At 37.1% G+C, this 20,317-nt stretch overlaps 2 protein-coding genes across 7 annotated transcripts in view; both read left to right on the top strand.

Moving 5' to 3' along the window:
- PLS1 (plastin 1) overlaps nucleotides 1-8,445 on the top strand; it is a 97,003-nt gene extending 88,558 nt beyond the window's left edge. Inside the window, exons 13-16 of the mRNA XM_028099198.1 lie at nucleotides 1,219-1,352; nucleotides 1,778-1,901; nucleotides 7,827-7,951; nucleotides 8,194-8,445. Coding sequence (XP_027954999.1) covers nucleotides 1,219-1,352; nucleotides 1,778-1,901; nucleotides 7,827-7,951; nucleotides 8,194-8,329 — 519 coding nt within the window. The 3' untranslated portion in view covers nucleotides 8,330-8,445. The remainder of the gene's footprint in view (nucleotides 1-1,218; nucleotides 1,353-1,777; nucleotides 1,902-7,826; nucleotides 7,952-8,193) is intronic.
- A 4,816-nt stretch (nucleotides 8,446-13,261) lies between these two features.
- The window catches only part of TRPC1 (transient receptor potential cation channel subfamily C member 1), a 69,344-nt gene continuing 62,288 nt past the window's right edge, over nucleotides 13,262-20,317 (top strand). For 3 of the 6 annotated variants that reach the window (XM_028099024.2, XM_028099025.2, XM_028099023.2), the window contains exon 1: nucleotides 13,374-13,478. In XM_028099024.2, coding sequence (XP_027954825.1) covers nucleotides 13,446-13,478 — 33 coding nt within the window. In that variant the 5' untranslated portion in view covers nucleotides 13,374-13,445. Of the gene's footprint in view, nucleotides 13,479-20,317 lie in introns of all 6 variants that reach the window. The other 3 variants (XM_028099027.2, XM_028099026.2, XM_088025907.1) reach the window with 2 other exon arrangements.

Here is a 20,317-nt window from a genome sequence, read left to right as displayed (position 1 = left end):
TTTTTAAAAGGAGCCTGTCCAAAGATGCCTGGGTGGCTCAGTCGGTTAAGCATCTGCCTGTGGCTCAGGTCATGATCCCAGGGTCCTGGGATTGAATCCCGCATCTAGCTCCTTGCTGAGCAGAGGGCCTGCTTCTCCCTCTGCCTGCCGCTCTCCCTGCTTGTGCTTGTGCTCCCCCCGCTCTGACAAATAAATACAATCTTTTTTTTTTTTAAAGGAGCCTGTCCTGTGGTTGACAAAAGAAAGAACATAAATTGCTACGTAGAAGATGGTGCATAAGCCATACAAAATAAGCATTATTGGAAGTTCATTAAGGGATAGATTGTTATTAGCTGGTATAGTTAAGGTTAATAAGCCTTTGTTCAAGAACGTGAGCTAAAAGCTACATTTTGGAAGATGAGTAATACCTGGATGAAGAAATGGGAGATGAAGTTTTAGATTCTTTCTTTTTTTTTAAAGATTTTTAATTTATTTATTTGATAGAGACACAGCGAGAGCGGGAACACAAACAGGAGTGGGAGAGGGAGCAGGCTTCCCACCGAGCAGGGCTCGATCCCAGGACCCCGGGATCATGACCTGAGCCGAAGGCAGACGCTTAGCGACAGCCACTCAGGCGCCCTGAGGTTTTAGATTCTTAATGAAACAATTTCTTTATTCCTTAGTTTTAAATTTAGACAAAAGAGTATTTTTTAACTCTATTAATGGAATGCAGGAAACCTAGGTTTTTAGTCACAGATTTGCCACTAATAAACTATGTAATCTTGGATAGTCAAGACTTTTAGGGTAAGATCTTAAAACTTTCTAGCCAGTTGTTTCTCTGTCTAGGTTAACCCTTCAGTGCTTTGATATCTTCAGCTATAAAATGGGAATAATTATTATTTCCTTAATTTCAGTGTTATGAAATGATATTCTGTCATCTAAATTGAAGGTGTCCTCAGTTGTTTTTCAAATGACTGAACAAAGCTGGTGTACTCAAGAGATATATTTTTAAAAACGTTTTTTTTTTTTTTAAAGATTTTATTTATTTATTCATGAGAGACAGAGAGAGAGAGAGAGGCAGAGGGAGAAGCAGGCTCCCAAGGAGTAGGGAGCCTGATGCGGGACTCGATCCCAGGACCCTGGGATCATGACCTGAGCCGAAGGCAGACGCTTAACCATCTGAGCCACCCAGGCGCCCTAAAAATATGCTTTTATACCAAAACTTTTCCTTATTCATAGATTGAAAACTGTAACTATGCAGTGGAACTTGGGAAGAATAAGGCTAAATTCTCCTTGGTCGGCATTGCTGGGCAGGACCTAAATGAAGGGAATTCAACACTTACTCTGGCATTGGTATGGCAGCTGATGAGAAGGTAAAGGCTGATATGTTTATAGCAATACTGCTTCCTTCAGCAAGTCATATGAACTAAAATTTTAGCTCTTTTTGAGAATAACAAACAGAAGAAACGTAAATGTAAAATGTATTTTAAAATGATTTGCCATTGATAATATATTTTGTTTAAAAGTGGATCAATCTCTGGAAATAATCACTTTTATTAATGCCTCTTAAAAACTGCCTTGTAAGGAGTTGTTTTTATTAAATACCATATAGTAGTTTTTGATTACTGAGCTTTGCAACTTTGGAATGTGACTAAGTTCAAATATCTAACATTAGAAATATTTATTCGAGCCAAAATATTTAAATACTTATCTAAATATTGATATAAATGATGTGAGAGCAAATTTCACCCCTTCTCTCTCCCCTTTCACTCTCAAATATACATCTTTTCTGTTACAGGTACACATTGAATGTGTTATCAGATCTTGGAGAGGGTGAAAAAGTAAATGATGAAATTATTATTAAATGGGTCAATCAGACTCTTAAAAGTGCAAAAAAAAATACTTCTATATCCAACTTCAAGGTAATCAAAAGCTATTTTAAAATTTTGTTTTTGTAAGTAAGTTCAGGAAGGAATTTTTATTGGAAATTACATTGGTTTAGGTTCAGAGTTACAGTAACATTATATATCAGAAACATAATTTATGAACCTAGGCTTACTAGTTACTTGGCATCTGAAGCAAAAATAAATGTTTGAATTCTTATAGTTTTGATTGGTTGTCCTGTTGAGTGTAAATGCAGGTTAATATTATCAGGCTCTGGTCATCTAATCTTAAAAAAGAAATAGAATAGAGGCAAAATACCCAACTGTCAAATGAAAAAGAAAGATAAAAAAAGCCATTGTTTATATAGGACCTATAATGTTTTGTGCTCCCTAGCAGCAGTCTCAGAATTGTATTGACATCATTTCCAAGGCATAACAGAGCCAGCCAAACCGATTCAAGTGGGAATTGAGAAAACTGGTAGGAAAAAAAAAAATCTTGTCATCTGGCTTCATAATGGCACCTAACACTCACTTCCGAGCATTTGTGGATGATTCATAAAGCACTCAAAAATGTAATCTGCACATGCATACCCACTAATTTTCATTCATTTCCATTGTGTTTCGCTTTTGCATGCAAGGTGATGTTAACTACAAATAAGCATGTCTGCTTGTACACATGAATCCAGTGAGGCTTGTGTTTGTGATTTTATTATATGTGAAAAATCCGCAATTTGGTGGTTTTGTTTTGTTTTTAGTGAATAAGAGTGCATAAATAAAATCTTAAGAAAAAAAAAAGAGTGCAAACAGATGAAACCCTAAGCTCTCCTAAGAGTTATCTATCCATCTTTAGTCTTTTCCTTTCCTTTGTTCTATATGTTTGACAACATTTTAGAGCAGGAGAAATGTCAGAAATTGATAAATTAAATCTTTACTAAATACTGAGCCCCAAAGTGGTTTTAACCAGACAGCTGGAATACAGCAGAGATGTTGCCTGAGTCCTAGTTCAAGTATGTTTCTCTTTTTGCCATCTTGGAAGGAACTAATGATTTTGAGTTTTTGCTGTTGCTTATTAAAAAAAGAGAAACAATTTTCAGTCCATGATTTGTTTTTATATATTTTAGACATAAAACACAATTTAAAAACGTAAAACAGGAAAAGGGACATATGAAATTCTCTGATAGTTACTCATTAAAACTGTTGTAATGAAATTTTATGCATTTGTACATTAGTTGATGAAAAATAATAAGCATGTATATATTTAAATCAAATACAATGAGAATATTTAGAAACATATTTATTGAGCTCTCTTACTATTAAGTAACATTTATAGGTAAAGATATAGAATATAAGAAATTAATTTGGCCCTCATAGCGTTCACCATGTATTTGAAAGACAAAGTTTTCATAACTGGAATTTTCATAACAAGCTACAAGAGGGTCCATCTTGAATAAAGCCAAGTCTGAGAAGGTTAGGAGAAATAGTTTGGCTAGAGAGGATAGTTCCTAAGGGTGTAGTGCTAGATATAGTCTGGGGTCAAGATTGTGGAGGTATCTGGCCTTAATAAAAGTTTATCGATATCGGAAGTAATGTAAAAATAAGTAACTATTTTAGGAATACTTTTCTTTTTTTCTTTAAGATTTATTTTAGAGAGAGAGAGCGTACAAGTGTGGGCACGCATGTGTGTGTGGGGGGGTGGGCAGAGAGAGAGAGGGAGAGAAGCAGACTCCCCACCAAGATCATAACTTGTGCCAAAATCAAGAGTCGGATGCTTAACCAACTGAGCCACCCACGTGCCCCTAGGAATGCTCTTCTGACTGTGGTGAGCAGGATGGATTGGAGGAAGAAAGGTGTAAATTCAAGGACAGTGCCTAAGAAGCTGAGGCAGAACTCAAGGTGTGAAATGATAAGGATCTGAATGGAGTTGGGGGTGGGCACTGGGCATGTTAACAGTGGATAGTTATTTGCTATTGCAAAAGAACAGGTAGGGTTTGGCTTCTTGATTTAGGGAGGCACAGGAGAAAGAGGAATTAAAACTTGATGTTTTAGGCCTGGGTAATTGGAAAACAGATAACACTAACAAATGGGAATGTCAGGAGGTATAGTTGCTTTCTGGAAAAGGTGATGAGTCCAGTTTTAAGCTTGTTGGATTTGAGGTAATGTTCAGGAAATGAGCTGGATGAAAGGAAATATTAAAACTGGGAATACAGACTTGATCAGTTGAATAGAAGAGATAGTTGAAAATAGGAGTACACAAACCCTTTAAGGGAGGGAGCTCACAGAGAAAAGCGGACTTGAGAGTTTTACTTAGAACAGAGGTAGCAGAAACATAATGCAAAAGTGCTTGGCATTTATTTAGTAGATGCTCAGTAATAAAATCTTTAAAGAGACTATACTTAAGAAATCTGGCAGCAAATGCTAAAAAATAGTTGGGGTGGGGAGGCTTTTTTTTCCAACTGTAGAAGGCATTATTTTTGAAGGCTATAATAAATGGTACTAGTAAGAATCTATTAATCATAATCAAGGCAGTGCTATACTGAGAAATTGTAGAAAAGACAAATTTACCCTTTTTAGTTGCAAAGTAATTTTCCCTCATCAACATAAGGAAGTGTATGAGCACTGAGTAATATATGGAATTGTTGAATCACTATATTGTACACCTGAAACTAATAGAACACTCTGTTAACACTGAGATTAAAATAAAATAAAAATAAAAGAAGATATATCAGCCATAACAATAATCATAATTCCCCTTTATTGAGTTCTTTGTGCCACCATGATAAGCACTTTACAGTTTAATTCTCTCAATAACTCTATAAGCAAAAAGAACATTAGAAAAGTTAAACAACTTGTCCACTGTTATACATTTAACTATTAAGCAGAATAGCTGGATTTCACAGGCAGATCTAACTGCAGGCTGAAAGCCAAACTGTAGTTGTGTGGCCCTGGATTTGACTTCAGCGCAGACACTTGTTAGTTGTGTGACATACTGCTCATTCATCTCATAAATATTCAAAGCTTACTCTATATCAGGTGCTTTGTGTCACTGGGGCTACATAATGCCCTCAGAGTGCTCACCGTTCAGGAAAGGAAGCAAATAAGACAGGAATCACTGTGTGGGGTGTCAGCATACTATAAAAATCAGCTAAGGGGAGTAGGAAGCACATGAAAAGGGTGTGTTTTATAGAAACCTTAGCAGTTTATACTAACAACTGGACTACACCTCTTGATAGATAAAACTGAATTTACTTCTGGCTCATACATTCAGTATGTGTGACCTTGGGCAAGTTATTTCTCTATGCCTCAGTTTCCCCATATTTAAGATGGAGATATTAATAATACCTATCATCTGAGTTTGTTATCAAACTAAGTTAACAAATGTAAAGAGCTCAATAGTACCTGGTACGTCTTAAGGGCTCGGTACAAGGGGCTTTCACAACATATAAATATATCAAATATTCAAGATGTACACTTTAAATGTCTTACAGTTTAATGTGTAATTATAATTCAATAAAGCTGAAAAAAAACAAATGAACAAAATAATTTTCCTCAGTCTTAAAAAAACCCTCACAAATATGTAAATAAGTAATCAAAATATAGCACAATTAAGCCACTTGTATGTTTTTGTTTTTTTTTTTAAAGATTTTATTTATTTATTTGAGAGAGCGAGAATGAGAGAGAGAGAGAGAGAGAGCACATGAGAGGGGGGAGGGTCAGAGGGAGAAGCAGACTCCCTGCTGAGCAGGGAGCCCGATGTGGGACTCGATCCCGGGACTCCAGGATCATGACCTGAGCCGAAGGCAGTCGCTTAACCAACTGAGCCACCCAGGCGCCCAAGCCACTTGTATGTTTTTGAATCATCATAGAAAAGTGAAAAGCACACAGAAATTTTAAATTTGTTATAGAATGGCATGAATGTTAAGTTTTTTTTAGAAAGAATAATGGTATATTAGAGTCATTTAGGAAGCTTATTAAAAAAGCAGATTCCTAGCCCTATCCACAGATAACCTGACTCATTCATTTACAGGGATAAATTTATGCTTTTAACAAGCATGTCAGGTGTTGTTCATGTAGGTGGTCTGCAGACTACACATTGAGAAAACAAATACGAGAATTTTTCAGAAATAAGGAAGATGCCAAAGAAACCCCCACCCAGATCCAGATTACCAGCATCAAAGACTTAAAGACCCTAGTTATTTTTACTCCTCTACTTATACTTCTCCCCAAAAATCTGTTTCATAAAATGAACATTCCTGAAAGTAAAGAATATACATTTTTCTAAAATTAATAAATGTAGTGGCTTACATATCATGACCCAAAAAAGTAGACAGTTACTTTTCTTCACATGGCTTCAAATTGTTTTTTCAAAAATTTATTAATTTGGCTAGGAACTGTAGTAGATGCTTTCACTTATAGTAATATTCCCAAGAATCCTGTGACATTCTCATGGTAGCGATTAGGAAAGGGTGCTTGCTTTTGGCTTCAGGTAACAGAAACCCAATTTAAAGTGGTTTAAACCAAAAGGAAAGGTACAGAATAGCAGAAATCCAGAGGTAGGGTAGATTTTAGGGTTGGTTGAACAGTAATTGAAGAATGTCATTCAGGACTGAGGTTTTTATTCATCTCTGCTTTGCCATCTACAGTGCCAACTTCACCCTATAGCTGGTTTTCCTCTTGGTTATAGGATAGCTGCTAGCTGGGACAAAGGTTTCATCCTCTCATTCACATACAGGAGGAGGGTTGCTGGTTTTTCATGGCTCTTCCAGAAAATAGCAAGGACCTCACATTAAATTAAATTAGGCCCAAATTAAATCACTGTGGTAATCAGATGGGATTACTCTTGTTTGGTTCAGACTAGTGTTTTTGTTCATCGAAGGAGTCTTTTTAGATGTTTTCTTCCTAAATGCCCCTCTCTGAAATTTTAATGCCATGGATATTACTGTATGTTTATATACTGTATGCTTTATACATAAAAAAGAATAAGTTTATCACCCTACGCCCAGAATTCATGGCCTGGACTAGTTCAGGATCACCCCTGGAGCTGTGGATGGGTTCAGCTTTCCTTGAAGCACATGTCCATGTGAGGGAGGTATGGACACAGAGCAAAAATGTGGGTTCTGTTAGGATGGAGAAAGTAGTAAGGAAAGAATAGATTCTGGGTAGTAAGCAGCAGTGGCCACTATCCAAGCTGAGAGACAGAATAAGTGATTTTTTTCTTTTTTCAAGTACTGGTAAGTGGTAAAACAATTCAGACCAGGATTTCTGGCTTTCACTGCAATGACTATCCACTAGAATTTGGTTGTTCATTTTTAGTTCAGCTTGGAGGTGACTTCAAAAATGGAGAGAATCTTGGGCATTATAATCAGACAGTTATGGGTCCAATTACTGGTTTTGTACTTACTGGTTGTGTGAACATGTCACTTGAGCTCTATGAACTTCATGTTCTTCCTCTTTGAAAGAGAGATCATAATTATTACCAGGTTGTAAGGAGAATTAAACAAGCTGGACATGTAAAGCAACAAGAATAATGCCTTTGTAAATGTTAGTTCCTTTCCACTAATATTTTCATTTTTCTTTCTGAAAAATTTCAAGTGAAGGCTTAGGAATCGATGGTCTAAGAAATATATTACTAGAATTTACAAAACTATTAATTTAAAATTCATCTCCTTGTCCCTTTCAAAGTTATTTTTTACAGAATGGATACTGTAGTTAGCATACTTTAGGAATTGTCACATCTGCAAACCCTATTTGGGTATGGTAACAACTCCACACTGTAAGCTCTGTAAAGATTGAAGGAAAAGCTTGTTGTAAATGGTTTGTGATGTGTGCTGGTTGCAGAAAAGCTGAATGTTCAGTACAAAGAAAATTTATAAGTTGCTTTCAGTTATATGGTGATGACCCAGTTTGCCATTTATGAAAATTAAAAGTAAGATGTTTATGAATGTTCATCCATTCTTTATTTTCTAGGACAAATCTATTAGCACTAGTTTACCTGTCCTAGACTTAATAGATGCCATTGCACCAAATGCAGTTCGTCAAGAAATGATCAAGAGAGACAACTTATCTGAGGAGGACAAGCTGAACAATGCTAAGTAAGCTTTTTATGGTTTAAATTAGAACACAGTGGCTCTTTAATTTTGTAAGTCCTTACAGGTAAGGTTACTACGTCTTTAACATTTTTAAGTACAACTTATATGGAGACTATGATTTAAAGACTTTCAGACTTAACTTTCTTGTAAAGCACTAATCTAATCAAAATATTTCATTCTTAACATATATTAAGTGAAAACACAGTAGCTAACAACTAATAAGATATTTTTCTTGTCTTTTCAAGATATGCCATTTCAGTTGCTCGAAAGATCGGTGCCCGGATATATGCCTTACCTGATGACCTCGTAGAAGTGAAACCAAAGATGGTTATGACCGTGTTTGCATGCTTAATGGGAAAGGGACTGAACAGAATAAAATAATGAAACATTTAATGATTTTCTGCCACATTAAACACATTGAATGTCTCACAGTTTACAGAATTCTGAAATGTAGTGGGTATAAAACCAGAGATTATTTGTATGCTTAGACTAGTTGTATAATTCATTAATGAATTCAATATCTTGTTCATACTACTTAGACTTTGTCAACATTTTTGGATAATGCAATTAATTTACCAGTCAATACTGATAATAATATGCTCATTATCAAGCTGATATTTCATAATTAAATTATTTTCATTTTCTGAAAGTCTTATTAAAACAAATTCATTCTTTTTCATGGTTCAAAAAAAGATCAGTGTAAAAATTTTTTTTGCATGTCCTGCTGTGCTTTGATTTGTGTGTGTGTGTATTTGTTAATTTTGATCACAAATGTATTCTAAGTCATTATCCAGGTTCTCTTATTTTTTCCTCCAACTATGTGAGCTTCAGCTTTTCTGTAAATTTCTATATTGTCTCAAATTTTTAAGTGACAAGTATTGTTCATTAAAACTTTTTATATATGAGAACTAACTCTTGAATAAACACCAAAATACATTCTCTTGTATAAGTAGCAGGAGCTTTTTACTTAAAACTTAATTTTGGGGCACCTGGGTGGCTCAGTCGTTAAGCGTCTGCCTTCGGCTCAGGTCATGATCCCAGGGTCATGGGATCGAGCCCCGCATCCGGCTCTCTGCTCGGCGGGAAGCCTGCTTCTCCTTCTCCCACTCGCCCCGCTTGTGTTCCCTCTCTCGCTGTCTCTCTCTCTTAAAAAATAAATAAAATCTTCAAAAAAAACACAAAAAAACTTAATTTTAACTGTACTGATACTTTATGTATGCTAGTTTATAATACAGCTTTAACTATGCAGCATATATGTTGGTAGGCTGTTATTAGAGAAATATGTGTGTGTGTATATATAATTTTTTTTTTTGCATCTGAATTACCCAGGTCTTCTTAAGTGGTATGTATAACTGGTCAGTCAGGCAACCATTAAGTGTTTATCGTGGTCCCACTACGTGTATAATAACTTTTCAGTTTGTAGATATTTGGTACATGAAGATTTCTTTTAGAAAATAATTCATTTTGGATGTGCATATAGCTATTTTTCAACTGACTTCTTCCACATATTTATAGCAAAACATTGACTACAGCATCTCAAAACACATTAATTTTGACCTATACTGAAGCCCTAATTTAGAAATTGCCCACATCTTTAGCAGAAAATAACACAAAGCTAATATTCAACATAGAATATTTTCACATGTTTTTTCCACAGCTTCCTACAAATTGACAGTGTTTGGTTAATGCTTGTGTTACTTGGGAATAGCTAACCCTCAGACCTATTTTTGTGTGAATTTCTGTCAGTAGACAGATTCTGCTGCTAAAAAATGAATTGAGAAATCTGTTTCCTCCATCATCCACTGTGAGAGTGAGCAATACTGCTATGCAACAAAAATGCTGTCACTTTATCTCCATGTGAATGAGTAGTTTAAACCCCTCTTCTACCATTGATTAAAACAGGTTGGTAAGAGTGAGACTACTCATGTGTTTCAGATTTTTTAAATGAAATCATCAATAGGTGGAACTTTGAAATATATTCTTCTACAAAAGTGATTTCCTTTCCTTTTATATTTTGATGACTGTTTTCTTATATGAAGATTAAGATATGTTCTTGCTCTAAGAGATTAATCAATGTTTCCCCTTTTAATTTTTTTTCACCATTATATTTACTAAGTTATCTGATTTACATGAAATTTGGCACTTTAGGGTGTTCTTTTTCTCACAAAATATATTTAATAAAAACTCTGTGTATGTACAAATGTGTCAGTGTTCATTTCATTTAAAGAATATACAGTCTTGAAAATTAATCTATCATAAGTTTATTTTCCAGAAAAAATAATTTTGTTTTAATTAGTAAAACAAAAGAAATTTATTAGATTATTTTTTGGGGAATGAAGGTGGTTCTGTGGTTCTTTAATATGAAGAATTTTAGTAAAGACCAACTGCATTATTACTACGATTTAGTTTGTGCTGAAATAATATGAGGGAATCAGTTGATTAACATAAATTTGTTATGATTCAGGTATGATGCTAGAAACGGGATTCATTGAAAAAAATATAGATTCTCTAACTTCATGAATCTTATATCCTAGTAGAGAGAGATAATAAATAGGAATTTTAGATAGTGATAAAATGCAATAGGGGAAATAAAACGGTAACGTAATAGAGACTGATTTGGGAACTGGGGTTAAGATTTTGGTTTGGGTGCTCAGGAATGGTCTCTCTAAGGATGTGCTATTTAGACTGAAATATAAATGATGAGGAGGTAGGTGATAAATGTTCAGCAGAGGGAACAAGTACAAAGGCTCTGAGGCAGGAAAAGTCTTACAGACATTTTAGTAAAACAAGCAAATGTGACCTTGAGTTTGGAGATAGGATCTGTTCTACTTTTTTTCTTTTTTTTTTTTTTAAAGTAGGCTCTATACCCAGTGTGGGACAAGAGTTACATGCTCTGTTGACTAAGCTAGCCAGGTGCCCCGTTCTACTTTTTTGGGGGGGGAATCTGTTCTATTTTTAAGACTAGATCTGAATCTGGATTTTTCTCTTCTCCAATTGAAGTTGATGGCTCCTTTTTTGTACCTACAGGTTGGTGAGTTGTTTTGAGTAATGTGCTGCTTCTGAATCTTGCATGCCATTGTTCATCATAATTCTGTCATTAGTCTTACTATCACAGATGTACAATAAACCCATTTTATAGGGGATGCTAAAATACCCCAATTTATGCTGGATAAAATATGTACCAGAGGCAAGAGAGAATATGCTGCATCTGAGATGATTCAAAAAAACTTCTAAAAAACAGGATGCAGTTGCAACACTGGCTTATTTTGAAAAAGGATAGACCTCTAATAACTTTGCCTTCTAGGATAATCTACTAAATAAAGTAGGTTGGAATTCCCCTGGATCTAAGAAATTAATCCAGCCCCTGTGGGAGTCCTTATGGATGAGAAATCACAAACCCAGAAGCTTGAAAAAACTTAAGAGTAAAGTGGTTTTTATACTTGGAGCTACCTGAATTTTTACCTTTCAATACTCTGGAACTTTTGGATGGGTCAGCATTAGAGTTAAAATTTTACTAGACTATGAAGATTGTGTAAGTAAGCACACATATAAACCCACATATGTACCTCTGTGTTCAAGGGCTACAAATTAGCAATGAACAATTTTGACAGTCCACCAAATATGCAAACTTGGAAACAATATAGAATGGGGAAGATTTATGATACATTAGAGAGAAAGAAAAGGCTAAAATGATTTAATAGATGACTGTTTTGAAGTAAACACATGACAATGTTTGGAAAGGTGGGCAATCTTGTCATCTACCTAAGGCCTCCTATTAGAGAAGATATAAAGAGTACTTTGAATTGTGAGAAAGTTATATTTGGGAAATTGGGGAGTTAGTGATGGCAAGAACAGAGATGGAATAAATCAACCTGAATAGGAAGTATTTCCCTCAAATATAAGATATTCTGATGTAAATTTACTGCCTTTAAAAACCTAAAGCAGTGAGGGCACAATTTTGATTTTTCTATAGTTGTGGGAAGCAATAAGAATTATTAAAGACATGAGTTGTAGTTTTACCCCCTAGCTTTTAAAGGTGCAAGAATCTGCCTTAAATAAAAGCTTGCTTTAAAAAAAAATTATTCAGGGGCGCCAGGGTGGCTCAGTTGGTTAAGCGACTGCCTTCGGCTCAGGTCATGATTGTGGAGTCGCAGGATCGAGTCCCACATCGGGCTCCCTGCCCAGCAGGGAGTCTGTTTCTCCCTCTGACCCTCCACCCTCTCTCATGCTCTATCTCATTCTCTCTCTCAAATAAATAAAATCTTTAAAAAAAATTATTCAAGAAAGTAGTACTGTGCTTCAGTTAGCTTTTGCCTAACGCACATCTTTTAAAATCAAATTTATAAATGTGAAGAAACCACTGGAATGACTGTAGATGCTAAAAATGTGCTTATCCAATGGCTACGTGTTGGTACACTTGAATTACATGCGAATAAATGTATGACATCAAGAATGTTATGCCAGTTTTATATCACAAACAAGTTGTTGAAAAAATAGTCTAGAAATGAGTTTAGCTAGTCCAAACACACACACACACAAGCACAAGTCTAGCGGCGTGACCAACACGAAATAATTAGACAATTCCACAAGGGGGGTTCGACTAAACATTAAGTCGTCAAAGGTTCAGTACCCATACCGCTGCATGTTTACATGCAGCAGGGGACCGCAGGTAAATTACCTCAACAACCCGGGTGTGGAAAGGTCGCACTGGGCCGTTCACTTGGCCCTCACCAACTGGATACCTTTCGAGGCTGCAGCGGGCTGGCGAGGACCGGGGGCGTGGCGTACGTAGGCCCCGCCCCCCACAACGGCCCCGTCCCCCCCGAGCCCGCCCCGTTATCGTCGCTATAGCAGAACGGAAGATGACGTGAGGAGAGTCGCGAACATCTCCGGGCGCAGCTGGGCCGGCGGTTCCCACAGCCCGGGAGCCCGACGTGCGCAGAATCGCTCTCGGAGCTCCTTCCCCACAGATCTCTTATCCTCCTCCCGGGCCGGGCCGCCCCCAGCGCGGCCCCTGCGCCTCCTGGCACGGCCCCGCGCTCAGCTGCCGCCCTGGCGCGCGCCACTCTGTCGTCCCCGGAGGGGCGCGGACCGGCTCGGCCCGGGCGCCGACGACTGGGGAGGGGGCGCTGGCCCCGGGGCCGCGCATGCGCCGCCACCAGTCTGGGGCTGTCAGTGGAGGGCGAGTGCTGGCTCCGTGGGGAGACTACGCCCTTTGGGGCCAACGGGCCGCGCGCTGAGGCGGCCGTGGGAACGACTCATCCCTTTTCCAGCCCTGGGGCGGGGCTGGGGTCGGGGTCGGGTCTGGTGGGGGCCCCGCCCCCGTCTCCTGGCCTGCCCCCTTCATGGGCCGCGATGATGGCGGCTCTGTACCCGAGCACGGATCTCTCGGGCGCCTCCTCCTCCTCCCTTCCTTCCTCCCCATCCTCCTCTTCGTCGCCGAACGAGGTGATGGCGCTGAAGGATGTGCGGGAGGTGAAGGAGGAGAACACCCTGAATGAGAAGCTTTTCTTGCTGGCGTGCGACAAGGGTGAGAGCTAGGCCCCTTTCTCCACTTCTGGGCGCCCCTGCCCTCCACACCCTTCACCCTTTCCCCAGCCTCACCTTGGGTCATTCTTCCCTCACGCGCGGAGCTTCTGTACCGCCTCGCCCGCTGCCTCTCTCGGGCCACCCGGCACCGCCTCTGCCCTGTGAGTGTGGAGCTGGCGGGCGGGAGCAGCCGGCGTGCAGCCCTCGGAGCACCGCACCTGGGGCGGTTCTGGCCGTGGCCTCCCTTTGTGGGCTCCGGTGTTTAGGTAGAGACTTGCCGACCAGACCTCCGCCTCTGCTACTAACCCCCTGAATGACCTGGTCTCCCTCTCCGAGCTTCTGTTCTTTCTTTCTGGAATCCCACAGGGTTTGTCTAGTTTGGGACCTTCTAGTTAGAAAATTCCATGACCTTGCTTAGGGTTCCTCGTGTTTATGGGCTCTCACCTGGTTTTTGTTTTTCTTTTTCTTTAAACCCGTACTGGTATTATTAGCTTCAGCCACCCATTGCCTTGGTGTTCAATGACTGTTGAATGGGATTTAGATATGTCAGTATCCTGGGTGGAGATAAAGATAGGACTGGAGAAATTATGCCTTAGTGCCAAACTTTTTTTTTTTTTTTAATTTGCGGAACTTTGTTCGTGCTTTTCATTGGAGAAGAAGGTTTATTGTCCTTGAACCTTCTGGAAAAAATGGTCGTGCAAAACAATTACAGGCAAAACTGTGGAATGTATTTAATGTGTTTTTCTTTCAAAAAAAAAAAACCAACTAGAAATCAATCACTTTTATGGCCATAATAAAATCTCTTCACTTAAGCATGCTTTATATTGATGCATATAATAAAAAGAATGGGAAATTGATTGCCCTAAGAGGGCTTTTATTTCCCACATGTAAGAAAATGCTGTAATTTTTTTCTTTCTAAATTTATTAAGTTGCCTTACAATGGCCATGCTCACTTAGGAATACTCTGTTTAGGATCCTGCAAACTTTCAAACACAAACTCAAAGGGCAGCTTACACTGTGAAAAGATTAACTACAGAGGATTTTTTGTTTGTATGTATGAGTGTGTTTTTAATAAATCACAGCCTTTTTCACCTCTCTTACTGCTTTTGAAATAGGATTTTATTTACACAACTTTTTGAGAACACATTAACATATAAACAGTCCACTTGTGTCTCTCGTCAGACACTTTTATGTTCTTATGTAATAGTATTAAATTATATTATGGAAGCTTTTGTTAAAGTCCACCATGGACACAACTTTGAATAGACTTGGAAATGTAAAGAAACAGAATATGTTTATAACCTCACAAAAGTCACTGTCTGTGGATTATGTAAAATTACTTAGTATTACTGACGTGGATTATCTGAGTTCTCTTCCCTCAAAAATTCTCTGAGAGGGGAAGGGACAAGATTGTGTTGTACTAGAATGAGTAAGTGGCTGCTGCATCTACCCCAGCTTACTGAGCTGTGGTTATTTTAAAGCAAACAGAAAGTATGTCAAGAAAGGGAATTTAATATTGCTGTCAACTGAGGACAGAGGAATGTCATAATGGAATGTGGTTGGAGAAAGTACTTAAATGGTATGTATATTTAGAATTATTGCATGGTATACCTCAAATGAAAGTTTTCATATATGATAGTTTTGTAGCCTATCCAGTAGTGTTAGTTGAAATAGCTTCCTATTCTTTGCCAATTTCCCATTTTATAACATTAAGATCCTCGGAGAGATTTAGCTTTTGGGGGTGGGGTGGAAGGTAAATATGCATGTTTTTTTTTTCCCCTTCTATAAATTAAACATTTTTTTACATGAGTGAGATTAAATAGGTATTTTCTCTTTCAGGTATGTTGAAATGAATTCTTGGCTTAGATTTGGAAAAATGGTTTAAATTACATATGTTTATGGTATACAATTTACCTTGAAAAAATAAATTTGAGTTATAGCAGTATTTTTATTTGCTTACATGTTTATATTCACTAATATTGTTAAGCCTTTTTTAGTGTATTTTACTTTTAATCTAAAAGTAAGAAATTTCTTGAAGTAGCGATAGCTTCCACTATTACATTGGAGCTTTCATCAAACTGAATGGCAAACATTTGCTAAAACAGGCATTAGGGTAGAGTGTATATGCTTTTCATAGATGATTTCATTTTATCCTGACAACCCCATGAGCCAGATCTGTTGTTATACCTATTTTACAAATGAGGAAAATGACGCTTAGCAAAATTTTAAAATCACTTTGCCCAAGGTTACATTAGCTAGGAAGTGGTAGAACTCAGATCTGCTTGAGCCTGCACTCTTAAACACTATGTTGTATTGATCTAGTTGTAGTTGAATGAATGAAAATCATTTGTGTTAGAAAAGACATATCCAAATTTGGATTTACTAGTTGGAGATTAAACTTGCTCTCTATGAATGTTTTATAAACCTTGAGTCTGTGGATTATATTTATCCAATAAAAGTGAAAAGCTTTAATAGCACTAGAACAAATCCACACTGTTGTATCTATGTTTCTCATCCTTTTCATTTAGAAATCCTACTCTATGTGTACAAAATGTTTATCATATAGTCCATTTAGGGAGAATTCCTAAAGCAAAAATTATGGAGATTTTGGTTATGTGTATGTTAGTGGATGTTAGTGGATGGGTGTGTACACATTGAGGAGTAAAGGAAAAAAGTAGGAAAGAAAAAGATTTTATGTTTGATTTATAGCTGGCTTTTATGAAAAATGAGCTCAATATATCTAGGTAAGTACTGATCTCCAGGTAGTGGCTGCTTAATAGTGGCTGTTATTTATCTTGAAAGTAGGTCAGAATCATGTATCATTGGTTCTTTGTATAAAATTTAGAAGAAGAAGTCAAAGTTCCTGTACTAGTGACAATCAAGTTAAGTATGTGCCCTGCCCCCAGTAAAATTCTCAGAAAGCACATTCATATTCTTTATAGACATAGAATGCTGCAACTCAGAGGTGAAAGATAATTGAAACAACAGCTGGCTATTTTATGAAATATTAAGCAGGATTCTTATGACCACCTCTTTCCTCTCTCATTGAGAGTTAATGTGATAATGAGCCACTTTTATTTGTGGGAGCCTGTGGTTTACTCAGGCCTGATGGCTGGAGAAAGGGTTACTACATCGGTTTAGGGAATGCCTAACTAAGTATAGTTCATGTTAATTTACCTCTTTTAATGTAACTTGAGTAGATGGTAGCTTTTAGTATATGTTCACGAGCTAAACCTATATTAACCCTTTAATATGCTATGATCAGTTCTTGTGCAGAGAAAGGAAATAATGAAAGGACTTAGTCCGGATTTAGGACCTTTCAACTCCCTATGAAGGGCATTTTCAGGAAATTTCTATTTGCAATTAATGAGTCAGGGTGCCCTTCTTGAAATTTCAGCATGAGGGCACAGGAGGGATGGAGAGAGCTGTCCTTGGGCTCAGTCTAGTCGGAGGTCTTACGTCACCTTTGTGGTGGGATTTGCTGCGTTGTGTAGAAGGGTGCCTTGATGTTTGAATTCTTACATGAATTTGCATAACTTTGGACGAAGCATGCTTTTAAAATGGGCAGAATTTCTGGGAGAAGTAATACTAAACTGCCATTTTAATAAGACCGTACTTAATATATTTAATGGGACTTTTTTAGCTAACTGATGTAAACTAAAATTTTATACAACTTGCAACATCACTGAATTGCATCATATACCAGTCATACCAGACTCTAATTACAAAATAAACATTGCTTCTAATTGTTTTTCTAATAGATACAAGAGTATACTGTTAATAATTTTTAATTTGTCAACTTACTTACTATAAAAAAAGCATCACCTTCTATGCTGTAAGTATAATTTTTTTCCTACAGCAGAGTGAATCTTTGCTCCTTTGCCAGATGATATTCATTATCATTAATAGTCTTCATTAACAGTCATAAATGGCTAAGAACTTACAGTAATAATTGTCTTTTTTCAAAAATATTCAAACATACCATGTTTTTGAGTATCTTTAATTTTTAAGGTTTCGTTTATAAGTATGATTATAAAACAGGGATTTATGAGAAATATTGGGTTTTGCACATTTGGGTAAAACTACATTTTTAAGTCACTTTCACTGTAAAAGTCTTGCATTTTTTTCTTTTTAGAATTTGGTTCAAACTAATTTGAAGTTTGCTATAGAGTTAACATTTTAATCATTATTGTCACTATTTGTATTTACAGATCCAGCAACTAAATTTGATCATGTCTTTGTATTTTTTTTACCTCGTTATTCTTTTTCCTTTTAATAATAAAATCTTTTTTTAAGTGTCTTTAGTAATAGTTCAATTAGATTGTTGCAGTTGACACACTCAAAAAGTTTGTTACAGAAACTTAGTTTGAAAAGCTTTACAGATTTTTTTGACATAAATTCTCCCATACTTCACAACTAACTGAAAATTTGGATACTATAAAATTAAACTAAACTGATCAACATTAATGCTCCCATTTTAGTGATACTAAAATTTACCATCATATGCCAGAAAATAAAGTGAGATGCCAATGAAGAAGAGATGGAATCATCTATTCTTAATTGATATTGTAACATTTCTCCACTGTATTTTTTTAAGATTTTATTTATTTATTTGACAGAGAGAGACACAGTGAGAGGGAACACAAGCAGGGGGAGCAGGAGCGGGAGAGGGAGAAGCAGGCTTCCCGCAGAGCAGCCCAATGCGGGGCTCAATCCCAGGACCCTGGGATCATGACCTGAGCTGAAGGCAGACACTTAAGGACTGAGCCACCCAGGCACCCCTCACTATATTTCTTAAGGGTTTATCACAGTTGGCCAGGGTGAATCGATTGCTAAAGATCCATGAGAGTACCCTGGTGTTTTATATATCATTTTATTTTTAAAAATTGTTGTTTAGTACTCATTACATTGATTTCATGACTCCTGGTGGGTTGCAACCTGCATTTTGGAAAACATTAGTCTAGAAAGATCACAGTGAGTAAACAGGAGAGTTGCACAAGGTTAATAGGGAATGGTAGCAAAGCTCAAGTGCCGTAGGGCTTAGTAAGCCACAGTGAAAATTTTGGCACTTATTTTAGGTGTGATGGAAAATCTCAAGATTTTTGGGAATTGAGTGATTTTAATTTAAAAAAGATCACTCTGGCTGCTAGGTGGACAGTGGATTAAAGGGGTGGGACTAGAGCAGGGGCTAGAGCAAGGTTAGCAAACTAGGGCCCACAGGCCAGATCCTCACCACCTGTTTTTCTAAGGCCTGTGAGCTAAAAATAGTTTACATTTTACATTTCAAATGGGAATAAATCAAGAGAATAATATTTTATAATAGGAAAATTATATGAAATTAGAACTTTAGTGTTCACAAATAAAGTTTTATTGGAACACATTGGAATTCATTTGTGTATATGTAGTCTGTGGCCGCTTTTGTGCTGTAAGGGCAGACTTGAATATTTGCAACTTGAGATAATATGGCCCATAATGCCTGAAATATTTACTATATGGCTCTTTATAGAAAAAGTGTGTTGAGCTTTGTATTAGAGTATTGGCAGCTATTTCAGTAAAGAGTCTACTGCAGAGGGGCGCCTGGGTGGCTCAGTCGTTAAGTGTCTGCCTTCGGCTCAGGTCATGATCCCAGCGTCCTGGGATCGAGCCCGCTGAGCGGAGAGCCTGCTTCTCCCTCTCCCTCTGCCTGCCTCTCTGCCTACTTGTGCTCTCTCTCTGTCAGATAAATAAATAAAATTAAAAAAAAAAAAGAGTCTATTGCAGAGTCCAGGAAAGAGATGATAGTGGCTTTTGACTGTGGGTAGCAGTATACATGGATACAAGTGGATGAGTATGGGAACTATTTTGGAGAGGGAGCTGAGAAGGCTTGCTATTAAATTGGTGTACTAGTGGAATTGATTGAAACGTTTATTTTCCCTTCACCAAAAAAAGAACCATCTAGCCAAAAGGTAAAAAGATTATGTTGCATTTCCTTGTATATATTACATTTTAAAAGACAAACGATTTATGTAACTCTTAAAAGCAACTTGAATATAAAATGAAAAGCATTCATATATTTGACATAAAAGGCATTTAAATTGTAATCCTTGCTCTATAACTAGCTTCTTGCTTTGTATTTTAAATTTACTAACCTCTTTGTACATATACACTCATACCAAATATTAAGACTGTTCTGGGCTTAACAATGTAGCACATTGTTTTAAATGGCTTGCAAATGTAAACTTAGGTAGAATACTTAGAAACCACTCTAGTTTCCTATAGATTCTGTGACTATAGCATGTAATTTTTCATTTGCATGAGTATGTCAGCTGTCGCAGGGTGGAACTTCTTATTTTTAGGGATGAAAATTACTTACTTGGTTTGATTTTTTAAGTTTTATTTTCTCGTATAGTCCCCTGACTGTAATGGAAATAGTCTTTGAAACCTAAAGCTAGAGTATCTGACATTTGCAATACAATTACTCTTGAAACAGCAATCTAAAGTTTTAAAACAGGTAGCAGTTGTTTCTTTCCATTTGCTATACCTGAAATTTATAAAATTTTATAAGAATTGTACTTATACAATTTTTTATACTTTTCTGTCTCTGACAAATGGCTGACTTAGATAATCTGAAAACCCTTCTGCTTCAAATCACCTAGAAATGTCAGTTAAAATATAACAAATGTCCATTTAAGTGAACAGCTGATCTTTCAAGAAATTAAGGAAACACTCATGATCCAAAAATGATCTGAAGAACAGAGGAGTGTGTGAGCTAACATTTTGGCTACTCTGTGGATGGGGCAAGAGTAGTTATTGGTCCAGGCATTATAGGGATTTGAATTTCAATGCACATATGGAAACAGG

This window comes from Eumetopias jubatus, unplaced genomic scaffold (genome assembly GCF_037043125.1).
Source record: "Eumetopias jubatus isolate StellerSeaLion01/CBP00866 unplaced genomic scaffold, mEumJub1_p1.0 scaffold_1, whole genome shotgun sequence".
NCBI classification, from domain to species: domain Eukaryota; kingdom Metazoa; phylum Chordata; class Mammalia; order Carnivora; family Otariidae; genus Eumetopias; species Eumetopias jubatus.
The sequence above is the reverse complement of the archived record's forward strand: the minus strand, read 5'-3'. Positions and strand labels throughout refer to the sequence as shown.